This window comes from Aptenodytes patagonicus, chromosome 1 (genome assembly GCF_965638725.1).
Source record: "Aptenodytes patagonicus chromosome 1, bAptPat1.pri.cur, whole genome shotgun sequence".
NCBI classification, from domain to species: Eukaryota; Metazoa; Chordata; class Aves; order Sphenisciformes; family Spheniscidae; genus Aptenodytes; species Aptenodytes patagonicus.
In genome coordinates, this window is record NC_134949.1 from 89,309,384 (window position 1) to 89,332,022 (window position 22,639).

General features: G+C 38.8%; 1 protein-coding gene across 1 annotated transcript in view; it reads left to right on the forward strand.

Annotated features, from left to right (window-relative positions):
* Positions 1–22,639, forward strand: part of SPAG17 (sperm associated antigen 17) — a 124,019-nt gene that overhangs the window by 83,702 nt on the left and 17,678 nt on the right. The window contains exons 28-41 of the mRNA XM_076348037.1: positions 1,466–1,686; positions 1,984–2,128; positions 3,380–3,534; positions 5,351–5,527; positions 7,741–7,868; positions 9,023–9,153; positions 10,814–10,941; positions 11,337–11,519; positions 13,717–13,830; positions 16,016–16,061; positions 17,746–17,848; positions 18,287–18,340; positions 21,693–21,795; positions 22,399–22,495. Of these exons, the coding sequence (XP_076204152.1) occupies positions 1,466–1,686; positions 1,984–2,128; positions 3,380–3,534; positions 5,351–5,527; positions 7,741–7,868; positions 9,023–9,153; positions 10,814–10,941; positions 11,337–11,519; positions 13,717–13,830; positions 16,016–16,061; positions 17,746–17,848; positions 18,287–18,340; positions 21,693–21,795; positions 22,399–22,495 (1,785 nt within the window). The remainder of the gene's footprint in view (positions 1–1,465; positions 1,687–1,983; positions 2,129–3,379; positions 3,535–5,350; positions 5,528–7,740; positions 7,869–9,022; positions 9,154–10,813; positions 10,942–11,336; positions 11,520–13,716; positions 13,831–16,015; positions 16,062–17,745; positions 17,849–18,286; positions 18,341–21,692; positions 21,796–22,398; positions 22,496–22,639) is intronic.

Consider the following 22,639-nt stretch of genomic DNA (forward strand, 5'->3'; position numbering starts at 1 on the left):
TGTTTGAGAACTTCCCTGACAAACCATCTTCTAATTTTCAGTCTCAGTATCTGTGGCCAGTGTATATCCTTTATTCCTTATCCTTTATTTATCATCACTTTTTCCCCCCACCTTTCCTCTCCACTGCTTAGTCTTGACAAATTTATAGTGAAAAGTTTAATATTTTTTTTTTCCTAGGATGTATATGCTATAAGCGTTTTAGATTCCTCTCTGGACTATGCTGTTGTCTTTTGCATACACTTAGTCTAAGTTCCTTTTCTTGAATATGGGAGACCAGAGTTCTCTATCACATTCTTAATAAGATCTCTACATTACCTTTCACAATGGAATCTTCATTGCTTTTATTCTGATGCACCATAGGCTTGTGTTTGCATTTCTTGTCACCATATTTTCACACTGATAACTTGTAGTCATTCTGTATGGATGATACCTCCAGGTCTTTCTTTTCTTCTACTGTTGCAAACTTGTCTGAAGCGTAAATTATTTTTATTCCTTTTTGCATTAAATTTCATTTTAATAGGCTGTATCAAATTCCTATTACTTTAATCTTCAAGTTCATGGGGCAGTTTTGGATGCTTTTTTTTTCTGTAATCCATTCAGATTTTCTTCTGCATTGATAGCCTTCCAAAGCCATGTCATAATCAGATGTCATTAGCATGCTGTTTACTTTTTCTGTGTCATTAATAGAATCATAGAGTCATAGAATAGTTTGGGTTGGAAGGGACCTCTAAAGGTCATCTAGTCCAACCCCCCTGCCATGAGCAGGGACATCTTCAACTAAATCAGGTTGCTCAGAGCCCCGTCCAGCCTGACCTTGAATGTTTCCAGGGATGGGGCATCCACCACCTCTCTGGGCAACCTGTTCCAGTGCTTCACCACCCTCACCGTAAAAAATTTCTTCCTTCTATCTAGTCTAAATCTAGCCCCCTTTAGTTTGAAGCCATTCCCCCTTGTCCTGTCGCAACAGGCCCTGCTAAAAAGCTTGCCGCCATCTTTTTTGTAAGCCCCCTTTAAGCACTGATAGGCTGCAATAAGGTCTCCCTGAAGCCTTCTCTTCTCTAGGCTGAACAACCCAACTCTTTCAGCCTTTCTTCACAGGAGAGGTGTTCCATCCCCCTGATCATTTTCATGGCCCTCCTCTGGACCTGCTCCAACAGGTCTGTGTCTTTCTTATGCTGAGGGCCCCAGAGCTGGACACAGTATTCCAGGTGGGGTCTCACCAGAGCAGAGTAGAGGGGCAGAATCACCTCCCTCGACCTGCTGGTCATGCTAATGAACACATTAAATAAGATTAGTTCAAGGGCACACCTTTGGGTAACAGCACTTGTAATTTTCCTCCAGCCTGATAAATAGTTCTTCTTTCAGTTCTATCAAAAACAATACTCACAGAAACTCTTCACTTTATTGATTTTGTATTTTGCCTTAAAGAATACCAAGTCTGATACAGAAATTTTTGTTTCTGCAGGAAAAGGCAGTGAGAGAAACAGTATATCACACCCAAACAAGGATGAGTTATTTGAAAATACTGTGCAGGGTCTGGTTAATTCTGAGCAACCTAAGGAGAGCCAGGCAGGAACCTGGATAACAACAACTCCATCAGGCATTCGAGTGGGCACTGAGGGAGCAAAGAGGATGGATCTGAAGCCACTCTTAATCTATCAGGCAACTGACCCAGCTGATGGAACGGTATTACTATTTTTGTGTTGTTACAGCACTGTGTACTAAGCTGAGAGACAGGGCTGCCATCATATAAGTTGTAGGATTTGCTCTTTGAACATATATCCTACAGGTTGTGTTATTGCACTGTTACTAATACAAAAGCTTTAGATTTTGAAGAAAACGCGAGTCCTTGGTCTTTGAAGTAGAAAAAGTTGCAGTAGTCTAGTTTCATCGGAGTTTCAGTACGCAATGCCTTGTTTTACTGTTGTTGCTGTTACAAGTATCACAGAGCTAATATAAATGAGTATTCCTTCATTCTTTCAGGTTATGACTGTACGAGACGATGAAGTGATAATTGTTGAGAAGCTGGATGGGAGCAGAGTAGTAGATCATGCTGATGGTACTAGGATCATGACTTTTTATCAAAACTGTAAAGAACTTTTTGTACCAGACAATAGTGAGGAAACAGGTAAAATCAAAAGGGGAGCACTTATCTCTGCTGTATCTTGTGAAGCAGATAATTGTCAAAATGCACTAAAGAAGGCTCATACCAATAGCCTGGATAACAAATCCACTAGCACAGTCTAGGTTTAGTTTGTCTGCTTGGTCTTTTTTTCATCAGTATTCAGTGCAAAAATTACATTGTAGCAAACAAGAAAATTTCCTTCTGTCCATGTATATACTTACATGACCCACCTTCACCATGAGACCACAGTGCCTGAGTTCTAATATGTTCATTGCCCGCGCTCCACGTACCCTGATACAACAAGCAAGCTCATTTGAGTCTTAACTGAATAGATGGATAAGGACCAGGGCATCCTCATATTCCCCAGAGAGGCCATGGACTCACCAGCCTTGGAGGTATTCAAAATTTGATTGAATGTGGCTGTGGAAAATGCCACACCTAGTAGAAGTGAAACTACATTCGCCTGAAACAAGTGGGGCTAACGGTCATCTGTGCTTCTTCTGGCTGGCAGTATATTCTGTATGCTTAGTTCAGTTGCTGGATAAGTTCTGAATTAATTTTAATTAATCTTAATTAATAAATTAAATGAATTAATTTAATTAGATTAAATGAAATTAGATTAATTAGAATTAAATTAGATTAAATGAATTAATCTTAATTAATAAAAAAATTCTAATTAACATGAAGTGTATATTTACTGTGTGGGTGTCAGGACTGTTGTGTTCAAACGTAGTAGAAAGTTCTGGTTGTGGAACACCTCCCTGTGGGATTTTAAAAATCAAAACAATGACCTTGAACTGGTCCGTCTATTCAATGGGAAGGCAATGGCCAGATTAACATACCAGTTTGATTTGTTTTCCCTGACTCCTGCTGCTGAAAAGGAATTTCTTCACATCTTAGAGCTTGTATCACAGGCATAAAAAATTTCAGTGGTCCAACTTGTATGTTACAAATATCCAGATCATTACAGTTAGTACCGTACTTGATAAATTAGAGAGTTACTCTCCTGAGTTACAGATGGTTACAGACATTTTTTACTGTTGGACTTTCCTATATTCAGTGCACAGTTCAAAAATGTGAAGGTTGCGTATTGTTTACCTAACATAAAATTATGTGATAAAGGATGTTATGAAGTCTGAGGGTCTTTTACTAAGGAGATAAAGGTCCAGCCTTATGAGAGAAAAAGCAAATTGAATCCTAAGACTTTTCCATTGTTCATGTGCTCCTGTCTAGTTGTTCTGTATTAATTCTTAGATGAACTCTCGGAAGCCATCACAAGGAAGGTGAAATGTATGCAAATAGAGAATCCTGAGTTTGCTACTGTTATAACAAATTGTGAGGACGGTACCTGTTGTACCATCTTTGGAGATGGGACATCTATTATAGCAAAGCCACAGGGAACATATCAGGTGGGAATTATTTTTAGTTTGTGACAGTGAAATGTACCTTTGTGTTCCAAGTTCCCTGCCATCAGTATCTCTCACCTTGACTCCTCTATAGCCTTCACAAATCCTATGATTCCATCTCTTTTATATTCTGCCATTATTTAGATATTAGAGGTCCCAGTCGACTGGAAGCTGGAAAATGTTGTCCCAGTTTTCAAAAAGGGTAAGAAGGAAGACCCTGGTAATTACAGGCATGTCAGTCTCATTTCAGTGCCTGGTAAAATTATGGAGAAGGTTATTCTGGGAATTATTGAAAAATACTTGAGAGACAATACAGTCATTGGTCATAGTCAGCACGGGTTCATGAGGAGAAAGTCCTGCTTAACTAACTTAATTTCCTTTTATGACAATGTCACCCATCTAGTTGACGAAGGGAAGCCAGTATATGTGGGTTTTTTTAGTTTTAGCAAAGCTTTCAATACTGTCTCTCGCAGTATACTTCTGGACAAAATGTCCAGCACACAGCTAGACAAGTCCATAATATGTTGGGTGAGCAATTGGCTGATGGGTCAGGCTCAAAGGGTTATAGTAAATGGCGTTACAGCAGACTGGTGGCCAGCCACCATTGGGGTTGCCCAGGGTCAATTTTAGGGCCAGTGCTCTTTAATGTTTTTATAAATGATCTGGACGCAGGAATTGAATGTACATTAAGTAAGTTTGACGATGATACTAAACGAGGAGGAGCTGTGGACTCCCTTGAGGGTAGAGAGGCCTTACAGAGAGATATGAATAGACTAGAGAGCTGGGCAATCACCAACTGTATGAAATTTAACAAGAGCAAGTGCCAGATTCTCCACCTGGGACAGGGTAATCCTGGTTATACATACAAATTGGGGGACAAGAGGTTGGAGAGCAGCCCTGCAGAAAGAGATGTGGGGATTTGGGTGGATGGCAAGTTGAATATGAGTCAACAGTGTGCCCTGGTGGCAAAAAGGGCCAACCATGTCCTGGGGTGCATCAAGCACAGCATAGCTAGCTGGTTGAGGGGAGGTGATTGTCCCACTCTACGCTGCACTGGTGCGGCCCCACCTCAAGTACCATGTGCAGTTTTGGGCACCTCAATATAAGAAGGACATCAAACTATTGGAGTGTGTCCAGAGGAGGGCGATCAAGATGGTGAAAGGTCTTGAGGGCAAGACTTACAAGGAGCAGCTGAGGTGACTTGGTTGGTTCAGCTTGGAGAAGAGAAGGCTGGGGGGTGACCTCATCGCAGTCTACAACTTCCTCAAGGTGGGCAGTGGAGGGGGACATGCTGATCTCCTCTCTCTGGTGACCGGTGATCAGACACAAGGAAATGGAATGAAGCTGTGTCAGGGGAAGTTCAGGCTGGACATTCGGAAAAGATTTTTCACTGAGAGGGTGGTCCATCACTGGAACAGGCTGCCCAGGGGAGTTCAAGGAGCGTCTGGACGATGCTCTTAGTTATATGGTTTAGTTTTAGGTAGTCCTGTGAAGAGCAGGGAGTGGGACTCGATGATCCTTATGGATCCCTTCCAACTTGAGATATTCTGTGGTATTTCCTCACAACTGTATAGTATATTTAAATCACAAGCTTAAATTTCCTGAAGCTAAAGAAAATATTACGGAGGCTAACATCAGCCTAGCTCCTGGACCTCATCTTCCTTCTTTCTCTCCCTCTAGTCCCTCAAAACTGGATGATTCAGTAGTAAAGGTCTGAGAGCTCTCCTCTTGATTTGCATCTGTTCTTCATTTTCATGGTACCTCTAAACTGAAGATTTCATCTTTCAGGGCTGAACCTCTTCCCTTCTTACTGTAATAGGTTTTACCCATCAAGACAGGCTCTCTTTTCATTGATGAAGATTGCTCAGCAGTTTATACCCATGAAGTTTACAATTTCATCAGCAAGAAAGAAGAGAAACAAGCAGGGAGATACATTATGAAACACACGTCCAGCACTATTTGTGAGATGATGGATCCTGAAGGAAATCTTTTCAAGGTAAAATACATGGAAGGAAACAAATTTCTGCATTTTAAGTAATTTTATCTTATAAACATCTCTCAAAGTCAGCTTGTAGCCTTGTAGTACTTATTCTTAAAGTAGCCTAGCTAGGCAGAAGGAACAGCTCCTGAATCAGGTCTCTGAAATGTTCTTGAGGATGTGATGGGTTTCCATTTTTTGTTATTTCCCACTTTTTAGAGAGATTGAAATAAAACACATGGTCTACAGTTTACCTCACCTGTAAAGTTACCTTAATTAGCGTGACTTGTCTTATAGCAAAAAATCATCTCTGCAAATGAGCATTAAAAATTAGAGAGGATATTGGCTTTTCAGAAGGTCCATAGAAACACTCTAATCTGCCTGGTAAGGCAAATATTGTTGTAAAAGGAATGATTGAGTCTTTAAAGTCATACTGATTGTGCTGTGATCCTTTCACACCTAAGAGATATTTTTGAGCTAGGTTAGTACTTAATTTTGAGTTCAGGAAACATCATCTAAGTGTCTGTGACCTACATACTGTTTTCTAATTAAAGGTTCTAATTAAAGATTCTAAATGTGACATCCTTAGAGAGTATACTTTATATTGTTGCAATTGTAATCATTACCATTTTCACAGATTCCTGTGAAACAGCACTGAGGTTCCACTGGACATATGCATTATAATACAGTTTTTAAACTGGTTTCCTAGGCTGAAGAAACAGGGCTTATGTAAATCTATGCTATCTGTCAATCTCTCCCTAACAAATTTTGGGCTAATCAACAGAGGGGTAGAAATTTCAAAGATGTCAAGTTCCTACAAAGTCAGTGTAATTCAAAGCAGCACAGAAGTTGCTTGGCATCAGCATCAGCACATCCTGGTTTTTCTCAGCTGATACTTAGGGAACAAAGGAAGGAGGTTGAGGAGGCTGTGGGGCAGTTGAAGGTATTGTGGGAGCACTGATCGCAGGGGTTATGGGGAGGCAGGTAGTAAGAAAGGTGAGATTAATGGTTGGTAGGGATGGCAACCAGGTACAGGTGTAATAGGATTGGTTCTTCCTCTGTCCTAGTCACACCTAAGACTACAGCAAAATGGGCATGGGCTGGGTGTGTCGGATTCAGTTCATGGACTGCCCTTTGAATCACTCTGGTTTAAACTGTATCTTCCAAAGGCATCTGTCCTTCAACTGACTACACTAAGAATTAGACGCATTATTATACCTTGTGTGCATATGTTAATGGCACGTAAATTAATAATCACAAGAAGAAAATACTGTAGAAATTCACTCAGTATTATCATAAGATTATCTGAGACCATATTTTTAAAGTGAATAAATGCCTAAAAAGGAACCCCTCTATACATATATACCTATATATATCTATAGGTGTATACATAGGTAGATAGATATAAATATATAATCTGTATCTATATCTATCTATATCTCTTCATATATCAATGTATATAGGTGTGTATATATTTATACATACATATATACACCAGGTATATATAGGTAGACAGATAAATATATATAATGCATATATATATCATTTATATCTCTTCATATGTCAACATGTATATAAATGTGTATATATAGATGTGTATATATTTATACATTCACCTATATACCTATGTACATACACACACCTATATGTATATACACATATATATACATATTTATATTTATATATACTCCTATATATGAGTATATATGTATGTACTATGTAATTATTAACTAACATATTAGCGTATAGAAATATATATGTATATATTTGTGTGTATCTGTGTGTATAGGTGTATATACATAGATACATATATATCTCACAGAGGTACATCAGTACCTGTCTGAGTATACAGTTACCTGGCTTTGACCAGCAGGTGAGTATTTTTGTGTGAAGTTGCCTATTGATGCCTGCAGATATATATGTTGAAGATGGAATGTATGCATGGAGGGCCCCATTTCACAACCAACAATCCTTGAGCATTTATTAAATATCAGCATGTGATATTAGCATTTATGATATGGCATGTCTTTCTAGAAATGTTTGGTTTGCTTTTTTCACTCTTTCGGCAGTTTTCTTCTTCATTTCTTTTTCCTGTGAATTCCAGATTGCTCAACCTGAAATATGTTTTTTCTGTCTCTTTCACTGGCCTAGGTCATATTACAGTTCAGCAGCAAGTCACTGTTTTAAATGTATCACGTAACTCAAGTCATTTTATATAATTTCTATTATAGGTCATGGCTGATGGCAGCACATCTGTGTGTGTTCCTAGCATTGGTTCTGATAACAAGGAAGACAGAAGTTCAGCATCAGCACTCCCAGAGGTTAACAAACCTATCACTTATGATGAGCATGTCCCCAGGTAAACTGCACTGGATTCATAGGTTTACACTTTCTTTCTTCACTATTTGTACAAGGTTTGTAGACTTGCGCTTCCTTTGTTCAGTACTCTGTATTTGCACATTTGATGTCATCATCTTGGAGTTCCATTTTCTTGTCATGTCATTGCAGTACTTTTTCATTTTTGTCATCTGGAAAAGAATGCAATTTGAAAGCCATCGGATTTGATCAGTGTGGTGGGTTGACCTCAGCCAGCTGCCAAATGCCCACCCAGCCACTCTCTCACTCCCCCTCCTCAACAGGACAAGGCGGGAAAATAAGATGCAAAAGGTCGTGGGTCAAGATAAAGACAGGGAGATCACTCACCAATTACCGTCACAGGCAAAACAGACTCAACTTGGGGAAAATTAATTTAATTTATTGCCGATTAAAATAGAGTTGGATGGTGAGAAACAAAGATGAAAACTAAAACACCTTCCCCCATCCCCTCTTTTTCTCAGGCTCAACATCCCTGCCTTGTTCCTGACCCCTCTACTTCCTCCCCACCCCAGCAGCGCAGGGAATGGGAGGTTGCGATATGTCCATAACAGCTCCTCTCTGCTGCTCCTTCCTCCTCACACTTTTCCACCGCTCTATCATGGGTCCTTCCCATGGGCTGCAGTCCTTTTGGTTAAACCTGCTGCAGCATGAGCTCTCCACAGGCTGCAGTTCCTCAGGAAATATCCGCCTGCACTGGCGTGGTCCTGTCCACAGGCTGCAGGGGAATACCTGCTCCACCATGGTCTCCTCCACAGGCTGCAGTGTGGATATCTTCTCCACCATGGTCCTCCCCAAAGGCTGCAGGAGAATCTCTGCTCTGGCACCAGGAGCACCTGTTCCCCCTCCTCCTCCGACCTAGGTGTCTGCAGGACTGTTTCTTGTACTTTTTCCCTCACTTGTTACTGCCTGTATGGCATTTTGCCCTTTTTTACACACACTTTCCCTGAGGCGCAACCATCTTGGCTGAGGGGCTCAGCTGTGTCCTGCAGTGGGTCTTTTGGAGCTGGCTGGGACCATCTGTGTCCAGCACAGGGCAGCCCTTGGCCTCTCCTCACAGAGTCCGCCCTGCAGACTCCTGCTGCCAACACCTTGCCTCCTATGCCCAATACAATCCAATGTGTGTGGCTGGCTGTGTAGGTTCTTCATTATCTACGCGGATGGTTCTGGAACTGAGCTCCTGCGGAGCAGGGATGTACACAAATATCTTGCCGAAGCCTGTAGTGATCCTGCTGCTGCTGTCTTGCAGGATCCTGTACAAGAACATCCAGGTAGGAAAATTTTATTTCTTTTCTGACAAACTAATAACAGAAATAATTACAAAGGTGGAGTCAGAAGTTTCAAAACTCTTATTTGGACAGGAAATTTGAAAATGTTTTTCCCCATGTAGAGAGGCGCCCACACTTCTGGCAGTGAAGCATGGGGAAGGAGCAGCTTGTGGAAAACTCTGGGAAGCAGAGAATTAACTGAATGACACTGTGAAGGGATAAGTGAACAAACAACTGGCATATCTTTATCCGCTCTCAGACACGTGAAGGAAAGCGATTACCAAATGCATAGATTCTCAGTGTATTTACCATCGAAAAACATTGAATGTATCACAGTCTTCATTAATCGTATAGCTCTATTTATCAATGAAGACAACGATACTCTGATGTTGACCCTTAGGCTAGCTGTTGGAAAGGATAAATATATGTTATTAAGAAGCTGGAAAAATATGACTGAAATAGGGGATGCCAGAAGTACATGGCACCACCAACCTTGTAATAGCAATACAAGAAGTTACATCTTGAAATGATTGGTTATGATTGTAAAGTTAGTTGGGGATACTGTGTTTCTATAAAATACACTGTGGTGTAACAGGTAGATCCTAAGAAAATAAATGCATCTTTAAAAAGACAGGAACGTATGGTTCCCCTGGATATGGGGGGATGATAAGGATAGTTTGCTTCAAGCCGTAAAGTACTAAGACATACTTCTCAAAGATTTATATCATAAGCATGGGGAACAGTTTTCCCACCTACTACTTTTATCAGGTTTTGCACATTTTTAAATGCTGCTTCTATTCACAATAATGACCAGTTCCCCATTGTATAAACTGAATGAAATAATTTTGCCATAGGAAAAGGAAAAGAGAAAGGGCACTGAGGGAGACAAAAAGATAAGGAAGGTGGAAAGATCAGGAAGATGGAGAAGATACATACCCAGTGAAAATCCCAGTCAAGAAAACCTGCTCACAACCAGCAATCATTTGTAATAGTGGCACGTCTGCTTTTCCAGACTTCATACTCTGCCTTTCTCAATACTGGCTCTATTTGCCTTGACACCAAGGCTCTATAATTTTGTATCATTGTGACAAAGTACCTCAGTGGTCATATCCATTTTGAAGGCCACCTATGGGGGTAGATAATAATAGATTAAGTAGATTTTTGGGTTGGGTTGGAAAAAATACTTTGAAGAACATTAAAATTAATCAGAACAATAAAAAGAGGAAATAATTAATCTCTAATGGAATCCATCCAGTGACCAGATTGTGAAGTATAAAATACAGTGGAGAATTATGCATGTTCTGAATATGATGTACTTCTGAGATTAGTATTCAGTAAAGATGGGTCAATGGTCTGCTCTTCCTTGTTCGGGATACTCCACACGCTATACAACTGAGCTGTTACCCAAGACTCAAAGCAAGTAGCGTAGGCAGTCTGCTGTTAAACATGGTCTGAGTAATCTGAACTTGTCCAACTACTCTATAATCACCTCAGTGATCCGATATTATCTGTAGCCACGAGTATCGCATTTTCACATGGAGTTTTACCACTTGATAATAAGGTTTTTTATACTTAGGTAAGTATATTTTTCTGGAGGTTTGAGACACTTGTCCATAATTTTTGGATTTGAACTGATTCTTAGCAAAATGTGTCTTTGAACCAGGTGTTTTAAGTATTACTATCCTGCGCCCTTTGGCTGAAGCCTCCCCCTGGGTAATGAAGAAAGAACCAGAGAGTATCGTTCCTCCAAATCTTCAGTCAAGGACCCGGGACACATTTTCTCCTCTTGAGGTATAATTGTTTCAAAACTGTCTTTTGCTGCTTAAGCAATAGATGTTTGTAACGGAGGGGCAAAGGGAGCTCTAAACAATGTGACATTGTTAAGTCCGGTTTATTAGGCAGGCAAAGCAAGGGGCAGGCTGTGTCAGGGAAAATGTAGTCACCTTGGGCAGCTTCTACTCTCAGTAAGGTGATACAGCAATTTTAAGGGCAGTTCATCTTGCCAGATGAAAAAGTTTTAGAATAGATAAATTGTGTCCAAGAATCTACTGACTTTATTGTCTAGATATACGATGCTATAAGGAGAGCATGTGCTTTTCAGCTGAGACACACATTGCTGATATCTGCATTTAGTCAGTAATATAAGTAGCCTCTTGCTCTTTTTGCTTGTTCTTCTCTATGTTCAGAGGAAGATCACAGGTCCCTCAGTCAGAACACGTATTTGGAGGGGTCTCTGCATTGGATCCAACGAGCAGACGTGCTTGCCAGTACCTGTGCGAAAATGTCCTAATAAACTGCAAATCCGTCAGCTATTCCAGTATGAGCCACTCAGTGATGAACTAAGAGAAAAGCTGCAGCTTTCCCTTAAGGTAGTATAATCACATTTATTCATTCTTCCAGTGAGCAATAGAGAACAGACAAATTGGGTGACATGAATTTGCAGTATATGCCTGAGACAAAAATTCTGCTACTTTTGAAGAACAATCAGTGTTTCATAAGTAGACAGGTACTCTAAGAAAAGTGTATTTCTGAAGCAGCTCAACTGTTTTCACTCATCTCTTGTGGAACCTAGTTTTCTGTGCAAATACATGGGATCCAGTCCCATACACATCACAGAGAGTACACTAACAAATAGTTTCCTTTCTGTCAATATTGGTATCTGTTACTTTGCTTTTACTTTGCTTAGGGTTTGTTTTCCTTCACAAAGCCTTAAAAACTTAAATCTATAAAGTTGTACAAGAATTTCTAACCCACCATAATTCTACAGTTAACTTGGTGACAACTTGAGACACACTCTAGTTGTGGTTATGTATTTGTTTTCATAAATCAGTACAGAACATTTCCAGGTTCAAGTCTGAGTTCTGTCACTCTATCCATGTCTAGCAAATAGCTATGCTGACAAAGCGTGTATCCATCCTTCATGAGTGACTGGTTCATAACAAGGTGCAAGCTACACCTCATGTGCAAGTGTTCTGAGATGCAATCTGAAAGTTCTGCAGTTGATCCTTGTCAGCAGCTTTGTAGTTCTCAGTTTTGGTATAAAACATTGATTTATTTAATTCACATTGTGAAGATGCTCTTAGAAGATATTTTAGAGTTAAAAACTAAAACTGCTTGCCACAGAAAAACATTGACAGCTGTTCAGCCCTGGCATGTTTGGGACATGCCAGTGTATCAGAATTAAATTTTACCCTTTTACAGTCTATAAATATATAAAAATTATTCTTTAATTTGCATACTGATATTTCAAAGGCAACACTATAAAAAAAAGTTCCACACCAAAATCCCAAGGTAAGTCTCTCCATTGACCAGATCTGTTGTTGGCTTTTAGAGAAAAAAGAACACTGTTTGTTACATTGGGAAGGAAGAATTGCAGCTATTGGCACTGAGAAAACATTTGTAATAATTGCGTTAATGTGCAATGGAAATATCCTCATTGCTCATATATCAATATTTAATTAATGGATTTTTCCAGAAAGAGGTGTCTTAAATCTTTAGCCAAATATTCATTTTGTCAGAACTAAATCAAGATCTAAAGAAAAAGGTATTCTTCGTTTCTCCATCTCCTTTAAGATTTAAGAGGTGTAAAGGAATGAAAAAGAACTGGAACTGGAAACAGATTCCTTCTGCAAACCTTGTCTATTCATATAGCTCGGCACTGCATGTAGCTTTCTAGCAGAGTGGTGTGTTAGGACAACCTTCTGTAAGGACCCTTTTTTCTATCTAACTGATCTTCTAAAGCATAAAGAAGTGTGGGAAAAGAAAAGTGTTCTTTTCTGTAGCACTTAGTGTGATTCTGGCAAAGTAAACATCTGTCTAAAAACAGAGCTTCAGATTTTTTTCTGAACTTAATTTTTCAATTATGATATTGTAAATTTCCTTTTCCCTAATAGGACATCAAACAGGAGGGAGATACAGATCACAATGTTTGCTAGAACACCTTTTATTCATTAAGCTGATCTTAATAATATAATTGATTATTATTAATAGCAGCTATTTACTCATCACATTCCTTTATTCACTCACATAGTTTACTCACACACTTGCATGGTCACTCGTACTTGCCTGGCTGGTGCAACAGTTCGGAGGCCAAACCTACCTGCCTACTCAGAAGCAGGGGCTCACGTTGACACACCAGGGGCATCTGGATAGCTGTTGGTGTGGTCCGTCACACAGTTCATTGTGGATGCTAATGTGTGCTAGTGGCCTGGTAGAGATTCAGCAGATTCTTGATGTCCTTAATATATTAGTTCTTGCAGATTCAATAGTCTTGCTAGTCTTCAGAGTTGATTAGTCCTTGGTAAGCTTTCACCTGCTACCTTCTCAGCAAGTACTCCTTTCTTTGACCTGTTGGTTTTTTTTTTTAAAAACTGTTTCTCCGTGCAAACCTTTAGATATCTATGTAACCCGTTCACACAAATTTACAGAGGGGTCTTTGTGACATTGAGAAGAAGCATATACATCCGTTACTTCTACAAACACTTTTCTCTATATATGTGCCCCTTAAGTCCACCTCTGCACAGAAAACATCTGCATCTTTCTTGTTCTTTTTCATTGTTCCACCAGGAATATATAGACAACATTTTAAAGCAGGAAAATGAGCTGGAACAGATGAATGTAAAAGAACCAAGAACAGAAGAGGAAAAGGAGAATGCTGCACGTCTGCTTGAACTGGTTACAGTGAGAAAAATACAGGTTTTAACTACTTTTTCCAACAAAACCATTGTATTGCATTGGAAGTGTCAGCCTTAAAACACAGCATTATCCGTTAATAAAATAGCAAATGTTAGGATAGCACAGTGCCAGCTCTGCTGTAGTTTAATGGTAAAGCAGAGCCACACTCAGCATTCAGCTGGGCTACTGAATGGCACTACTGCCATTTTGGGGAAGCAATGCTCAAAACAGTTCAAGAGTTTGGCTCTACGGAATAATGCATTCCCAAACACACAGGCCAAAAATACTGAAATGTGTCTATCCCCCAACATTAGGATGAGAACGTTTCCAGTCTGTTGTCATTGCAGCTGAGAGACTTGTGTTTCAACCACAGCCACCTCCATAGTGAGAGTTTAAACCCTGCTTTTGGGATAATCCAAAAAAAATCTGGAGGCATATTGTTATTACTGCTGAGTAGCATTTATATTTTTGGAAAATGTGCTCTCCTAATTTGCACAGCTAATTAGAGTGTGAAAAGAAAAGGGAGGGGAATAGGGAATGGGAAAGGTGGGAAAATAGGGAAAGAGGGACTTGGGGTAGCAGTCAGGAAACAGTGAGGTTAGTGGGAGATGAGTGGTAAAAAACATTGGAGAAGTTCAAGCAGCAAAAGTGGGTGGGATGTATTAGGATGAATGAGAGAAACACTGTTTACATCTTATGTAAAGAGTGATCAGTTTGCTCTATTTCAGTTATTTAAATTATTTGTTTCCTACAGCTTCCCTTCATTTGGTACCTTGCATGATGTGGATTCATATGCTAGATTTTTAGTAGTTATTAAACACTATTTTCTTTTTTTAGTCTCATTTAAGAAATACTTTTATTTCCATTTAATCAAATAACAAGCATATAGTGAATTCAAACATACTGAATTAAAAAATCTGACATTTGAAAAATAAGATCTAGCCATGTTAGTTTGAATATTCACTACCAGATGATCTATCCACCTTTCAAATTGAGTGTATTCTAGCAAACAAACATCATCTTAGTGTTAGAGTCTACCTTTTAAACTTTGTCTCAACATGCAAAAACATTAGGCATGAGATCTTTCCAGCTTTAAATGCTGTTAATTTCCTTTTCCTAGCTTTCTGGATAGATCTATTATTTTTCCTTACAAGCTTAAAAAAAACCCATGTAATTCTAGAATTTGTCTCTGAAACTTTTAGCCAAGTTAGCATTTTCATTTGCTGCAACTAAAGCCTATTTTTTTATATTACAAGCTTCTGTATATATTCTTGCTTAGTACTTTCAAATGACATACAAGTTTTTAAAAGAGAGTAAAGAAATATCTAGCAAAAAACCAGGAAGGAACTCACAACCTTTCTGGAAAGAGGAACACAGAGAAGTGATCTATCAGTAACTCCATCTGCCTCTATCCTCTAGGGAGACATTTATTTGTTTTGATGAGATCCAGGTGCTGAGTCTCACATGCTATTCAGTTCCAATGGACTTGTCTAGTGACTATTGTTGGTTGTACCAGCTACCATAAGCACATTTCTAAGTACAGATTTCACATTGGACAACTATTTTTCTGAGCAGTAGAGCCTCAATGTGGACCTGCTGCGACCCAGGAATTGGTGTCACACTCCTCCCAAGTCTCCACTGTTTCCCAGCTCTGTTAGAACCTGGACTGCCTGATCACAGGAACTCTGGTTTCCAGTTAACTGCTTCAGGGACAGCGTAAGAATAAAGGAAACAGCTTAGTTTAGAGTCTCTTACCCCTCAAACACTTTACTGTAAACCAACCACAAGAGAGCTCCCCAGTAATGAAGCCTACAAATTCCTGAACATATTTCCTGTTTGACTTCTTGTTGTGACCATGAGTTTTAGATCTGGTTCAAACCCTTTGCAGAAGGATTTGAGTTTGAATATGAACTGGCTTAGTTGATTTAATAAACAGCAACCATATAAAATACGAAGCCATCTGTGAAGTAGGTCATCAAGAAGGAAACACCTGTTTAGACCAGGGAAATTGTACTTCAAGTCCTTTTTCACCAGCTTATGTTTTCTAACACACTGAAATACTTCCATTCTTGTAGTTGCATTCTCAGGTAACAAGATAACACTTGTTTAGTGTAGAAATCCTTTGAACAGGATTGCTGTTGTTGTGAGGTCTGTTTCTCACATGGTCACAGTTACTCCTTCTTCATTGCAGTCCTTCCCTAACTGGGAGAAGTCAACTGAAAATCTCAGTGATAGAGGTAATAAAAATTGAATATATATCTTTTAAAATTGTAAAATATCATAGTAAGTTTTTAAGTACTGTAGTATTATTTTTAAAGAAGGAACATAAAGGTGAATTCATCTATGTGCTAGGTACGTGCTTCTGTGTGATTTTCACAGGTGATTAGAACTTGTTAGCATCAATGATTCAGTACCTCTAAAAAACAGTTCCTGTGTTTAGGCATGTGTATTTGGCATTTTGACTCACATTTCCACATGTATTGAGTTTTCTTAAGCATAAGAACTCTGACAGTGCTTGGTTACTTTTATAAAAGTATCAACTTTTCAGACAAGTTTTTCAAAGCAACTGGATAAGTCCTGGTCATTTATTACACTTGAAAATCTGATCTCAAACGATCATGTGTTTTGGTTGCATTAACCTTGCCTGAGGGAAAGATGGAACAATTTTTTTTATTGGGTATTAGTTTTCCCTTGTGTATTTCTGTTGAAGTTTTCATAAGATACTTGTTAACATTTAGTAATGTTTTCAATAGGCACAAATAAAAATTAAAATGTTTATTTCTTTTAAAATCCATAAGACTTTTCCATAGAAAAAATCCATAGTATTCAATCCATAGTGATGCTAGCCTTTAAGGTGTTATTTTTCTGCCCTTCCTGCCTTGTCAAGAGTATTTCTGCTTGTTAAAAAAAGCATACTGCGCAAAGTGAATGGAAACTGCTGGAACAAATGCATGCTACACAGTTTCCTGATTTAAAAACATAATTAAAATGGAGGTGTACTTGTAACATACCATTATTAATGAAGAACATAGTGTGAAAAAGCAGCTCTTTAAGATAGGCAAAAATAGAAAAAGAAGGAAAATAAAAGGATGTTTTATGGTGAAAAAGCTGACAAACCCACAACAAAACAAAACAAAAAACTAATTTTGAAGTTTGCAATTACATAATTCCCAAAACACTAAGAGATGTTGTCATAATCAAATAGGATCATCTCTCTTAAATACTCAGATCTCCTAAATTTTCCCATGGAAATTATTTTCAACAAGGAAATTTCTTTGGACTCATAGTTTAGGTGTGAGGCATGAAGTAAGCAACACATTTTTATAGAAGATCTTAGAGGACAGGGAAACTCTTTAGTAAAGCCCCAAAGCTGGTCACAGTCTTAAATATGGAAAGATTGGCTTTTCTCCATTATACATATTGAACTAGTAGTTCCTTCCATGAGAATGTTGATTATGGCTGCTTCAGAGCCACAGTTAAGCACAACTTAAGTAAGCTGAAAGTAGTAAAGGTCCCTGAAAGCCCACATTATTTTCTTCAGCTGGAGATAGAGACCTGCAATGTTGCTCCCCAGTCAGAAAGTGGCTGAATGTCAGCAACTTTTCCTGTTCACAGGCATTTGATTTGTATCTTGAAAGAACATAAAGATATTTCAGGAAATACAGGGTAGGGGTACAAACTTAATCTGCTTCTGGTTCTTTCTACATTGAATTGAATTAATTTCCTATCTGTTAATGTTCTGAACTTGATTTTGGAATGAAGTTCTTTCTGCCTCTTCCCTCCCAGTAATAAAGAAACTGTTAGGTTTTCATCGAGTGACAGAAAGATGCATTAAAAATATATCCTTTTATGTTTTTTATTCATAACACTTAGCAGTGCTTAGCAGAACGTGCACATTCAATAATACTCTTTATCTTGCAGCTCACATAACTGAGCTATATGAACAGGCAGTGGCTTCTCATCACCAGTGTCACACAGAGAAGACAATCACCACCCAAAGAGAGGAGCAACGGCAGAGATTCAGGTAGGACAGACCAGTGAGAACTGATACAAATGTAAATAACGCAAAGGATGGAACCAAGCACACAGGCAAGGCAATATACTTTACTGTCATTAAGGACCGGGACCTAGATCTCTAGATCTGTATCACAATGTTTTACTAGCTTTTCCTATGATTGTTTTGTCCCTCTGTGCCTCTTCTTTCCTTATCTCAAAGATACTTTAAAGTTTGTTTGAAAAGGATTTTGTGGGTTTCTTGATTGAGTAATATAATAAAAATGCAGATACGAGCAAACAATTTTGCTGCAAACCATACAAGTCCAAGTCAGGAGTGACCTGAGATGTTACTATAAAATACTCTCATAAAAAGCATTCTCTTTCCAGAGTTATCTTCTAAATATTTTTGTGCTTATAAAACATCATGCTAGTTTTCTCATTTTCTTTTTCTTCCCTGATCATTTAGCCCAGAAGGAGTAACACCAGTGTCCAAGTGGCAGAGCAGACTAGAAGAGTACAGGTAATAGTATTAGTAGGACAGGAAGTTAATTATTTTAAGAGCCAACTTAAGTCTGTTTTTGGAAAGGCTGTTCCTGATTTCACCAGGTCTTGGGTAATGGTTCAGTGGTTTGCTAGCAAATAATGGGGTGTTTTCTGCAACAGAAATGCTGAATGGATGGTTTGAGTCTCTCTCATTTTTTTCGAAAATCTAGCAGTGTTACTGTTGACTTATGCTATTCAAAACAAGGCTGAAGTCGGAAGTCCTGTGTTCTGTTTTCTGGTTCTGCCACCAGCTTGGAAAATAATTTATATTAATATTTTAAAATGCTGCTGCTTTAGGTTAAGATTCGGGTATTCCACAAATCCCAGCTAATTTTTCAAACAGAACCCCAGACACGTGTCTATCACATGGTGGTGCTTCAAAGCTTCTCAAGGCAAAACAGTCCCAGCTCTCAGCCTCTCCTCATATGAAAGATCCTCAAAGCCCTTAATCATCTTTGTGTCCCTTTTCTGGACTTGCTTCTTTAAGCCCATGTCTTTCGATGTATCAGGGAACCCAGAACCAGACACAGTATTCCACATGTGGTTTCACTAGTGCTGAGTAGAGGGGAAGGTTCACCTCCCTGCCTCCTTGGACCTGCTGACAACACTCCTCCTCATCCAGCCCAGGATTCCGCTGGTCATCTTTGCCGCAAGACCGCACTGTTGGTTCATGTTCAATTTGGTGTCCACCAGGACTCGTAGGTCCTTCTCTGCAGAGCTGCTTTCCAGTGGTGGGCAGGGTGGCTTAAGTCCCCCATGAGGACCAGGAATTATGAATGTGAGGCTTCTTCCAGTTGTCTGAAGAAGGCCACATCTACCTCTTCTTCCTGATCAGCTGGTCTATAGCAGACACCCGCAATGTCATCCATGTTGGTCTGCCCACTAATCCTAACCTATAAGTTCTCAGTTGGCTCGGCACCAATCCCCAGGCAGAGCTCCATGCTTTCCAGCTGCTTTCTTACATACAGGGCAACTTCCGCTCTTTGCCTTCCTGGCCTGCCCTTCCTAAAGAGCCTGTATCCATCCGTCACAGCGCTCCGGTCATGTGAGCTATCCTACCACTTCTCTCTGATCTCAATGAGGTCATAGCCTTGTGAGTGCATGCAGACTTCTAATTCCTCCTGTTTGTTACCTGTGCTGCATGCAGTAGCATACAGACATTTCAGAGAGGCACCCAGCCGTGCTGATTCCCCATAATGCCATGCCGTAGGCATTTCCTTATTTACATGCATATGCTTGGTGTGCCCCCACTTCATCCCTGTTTTGTTGATTGTGATGTCCCTTATGTTCACATCACCCCAGGCCCTTTGCTTGCCTGCCATGTCCGCTCCTTCCTCACCTGATTGTTGAGGCTTCTCTCCCTCCCCACTTCATTGTGGAGTGCACTATAAAGTGCGGGATACATACACTCATGGTTTACTTTAGGGAGGTAAAACGTGTAGACAGTAAGTAAACTCATTATCTTTAAGAAGAACCTTAAGATTAAGGTCATCGTAAAAATCAATGCCTTACTAAAGCAAGGTGCATTTTGCCACATTTGAATATTCTCCTTTGGGAATTACCTGTATCTCAATTTTCTGTTTGTAAAGTATTTCTCATGGGAGTTCTGAGGCAGGTGCTATAATCTTCAGGTTAGAAGTGCTTTTACAGGAGGAAGTGTGTATGTGTATAAACATAAAAAACTTTGTAACACTAAAAGTTGTATTTAAGGCTGCCCCTCAACTTTAATTCTAATCCCCTTTACTTCGCTTGCTCTCAAGTTTATAAAAAATTGCCCTTTATCTCCCACTGATGAATGGTGAAGCTGTTTGATGAGTTCAAGAAAAAAATCTATATAGATGTTTTGAAACAGCACATATGGCTAAAAATGTACATTTCACAATCAGATAGATGAATTTTCAGGAGAATTTCTGCTCAGGTGTAAATCAAAAGTCACTGGATTTCAGTCTGCAGATACAGTAATTCACAAAAGCGTTTGAAAAAAAAAATACAAGTAATCTCAAAGCCACTATTAATTGAGAGAAAAATATGATTTTTTGGAAAGTAAATTTACAGACTTTTATTCTATGGAGATAAATAATTATATTGCTGCATTGTATAATTCTCTAGTACCACACAAAAACTTCTCATTTAAGCATTATGCATTAAAATCATTATCATTTTCAGTTCTAGAGGAAAGGGCTTTGTGGAGCTGATAGAATGTCAAATTCCTCAGTGTAATCCAAGCATGACTGTTTAAATTTAAAGAATTAAAAATATGCATTTAATTTATGCAGAAATAGAAAACCTGATATATGAACTAGGATTAACATAGAGAAAGTTATCAGTAATGTACATTCAATTAAAATAATTATACTGACAGCTATTTAGGTCATTCACTATTTCTTAGATTAAACAGAGTAACTTGAAATGGTGATGAACTAATATTATGATGAGAAACTTGCTTTTTCTTTCTCAGTTTTGTGAAAGGTTAAATAGCAATTGAAAACTAAGTACTCTTCCATACTACTTCTTAATTACTTTCTGACTTACATGAGATAACAAAAAACTTCTATAATTTCAGATTTATATTTTAATATTACAAATGTTTTACATACTATTTAAAGAATGACTTTAAATATATATGTCTGAGTAACCAGCACCCAAGAACATCATGTGCAATTCTGGCTCTAAAGCCAGTGTCAAAACTCTCAATATGATTAAGAGTGATAATTTCATAGCTGATATTAGACCCTGCAAGCCAGTGAAACTATAGTAGTGTAAAACTGGACTACATCAAGCTGAAAACATAACCAGTCCTTACTCTGGTGAATCTTACCTTCAGAAGTTTGAACAGCTTTTTCTGTATCCACAGAGCCATCAAGTTTTTCTGTGATAAAATAAGGAAATTAGATTAATTTTGTATTATACATTTTAGCAATGCATCTGAAATACCAATTCTCAGATTTAAATGTTTGTTGGAAGGTTGGAAAGACACTGTTGGCAGTCTCAGATATGTTCCACAAGATTTAGAGAACTGGAGCATGTTTTGAGGGAGGAGCTCTTCATAGCAGCCAGCCCACAGCCAATATGCATTTTGATCAGCTCCTCCATAAATCAGTATCTGAGGAGGACGTTTTCTCTGCATGCCAGACCAGCCCATTCTTGATCTATCACTGAGAAAATTGCCAATTACAAGAATACTGCTCAATGCGATTAACCAGAAAAAAAAAATGCCACTTGCCTTTATCCCTTCCATTCCTCGATGTTTCAGACAGAAAAACTGGGTTAACTCAGTTATAATGCTTTTTTCTTTCTTTTCCTTACCAACAACGTTAAAAATTTCTTAGGAAAGAACTTGATGAAGAAAAGAAGTCCTTAATGGCAATAAGAAACAAGATAATTCCTCCGTATTTTGAATCAGAATTCAGCAAGGAGTTTTTCCTGAAAAAGGTGATGTAGCTGAAAACGGGATGAGTTTGTGTTAGGCCAGGTAGTTTCTGTCATACTCCCACAAAGACAGTTATGGGTTTACATCTCAGCCTCAATTTATCTCAAGAAACCATTACAGAGGATAGTTGTGGCAGAATTAACACTGGGAATTATATGCCCTTGTCAAAGGAAACGTATCTTGGAGGTGGTATATGTTTTTTGAGTATAAACTCTGTAGATTCCTTACATAAACTCTGGAGAGCGTCTGATTCAGAGCAGAAGCTGAACCTCGGGTCTTTTCACTTACCCTCAAAAATCTCTCTCTGCTAACTAGAGAGGGAGTTAGTAAGACTAACCCTCCAGGGTTAAGGGTGGCCTTGGGAACTTTCCTGTTGTAATCTCACCTAATAAATGCTGTAAGTGCATAAAGCATACTCAAAAATGTACTTTCGAATCTGAGGTATACTTATGTATATTTTTTATAGTTACCACTTTGGTTCTGCTTATTTGTTTCCTTTGCACCCCTTTTTTTTTTCCTTTTTTTTTTGGGGGGGTGGGGTGTCTGCTGGTTTTTTCTAAGTGTTTAGTTGGGAGACCTAAGCCCTCTTTCTTACTTTTCTCTAGTTTCCTGATGTGGAAGCACTGTCTATGGAACTTCCTCCAGTTAAAAAAAAAAAAAGTGGGAATTTCCCTCTAGAGGTGATCAAAAAACCCAGTAGAGGTAATTTGAGCTCTTCTGTCTGGTAATATTTTAGTATCTTCTTTATTGTTTTATCCAGTTGTCTCATTTCATATTGTAGTTAAATTTAAGATTACATTATCTGACCCCATGTATGCCCAGTCATTTTGACATGTGAACTGCTTG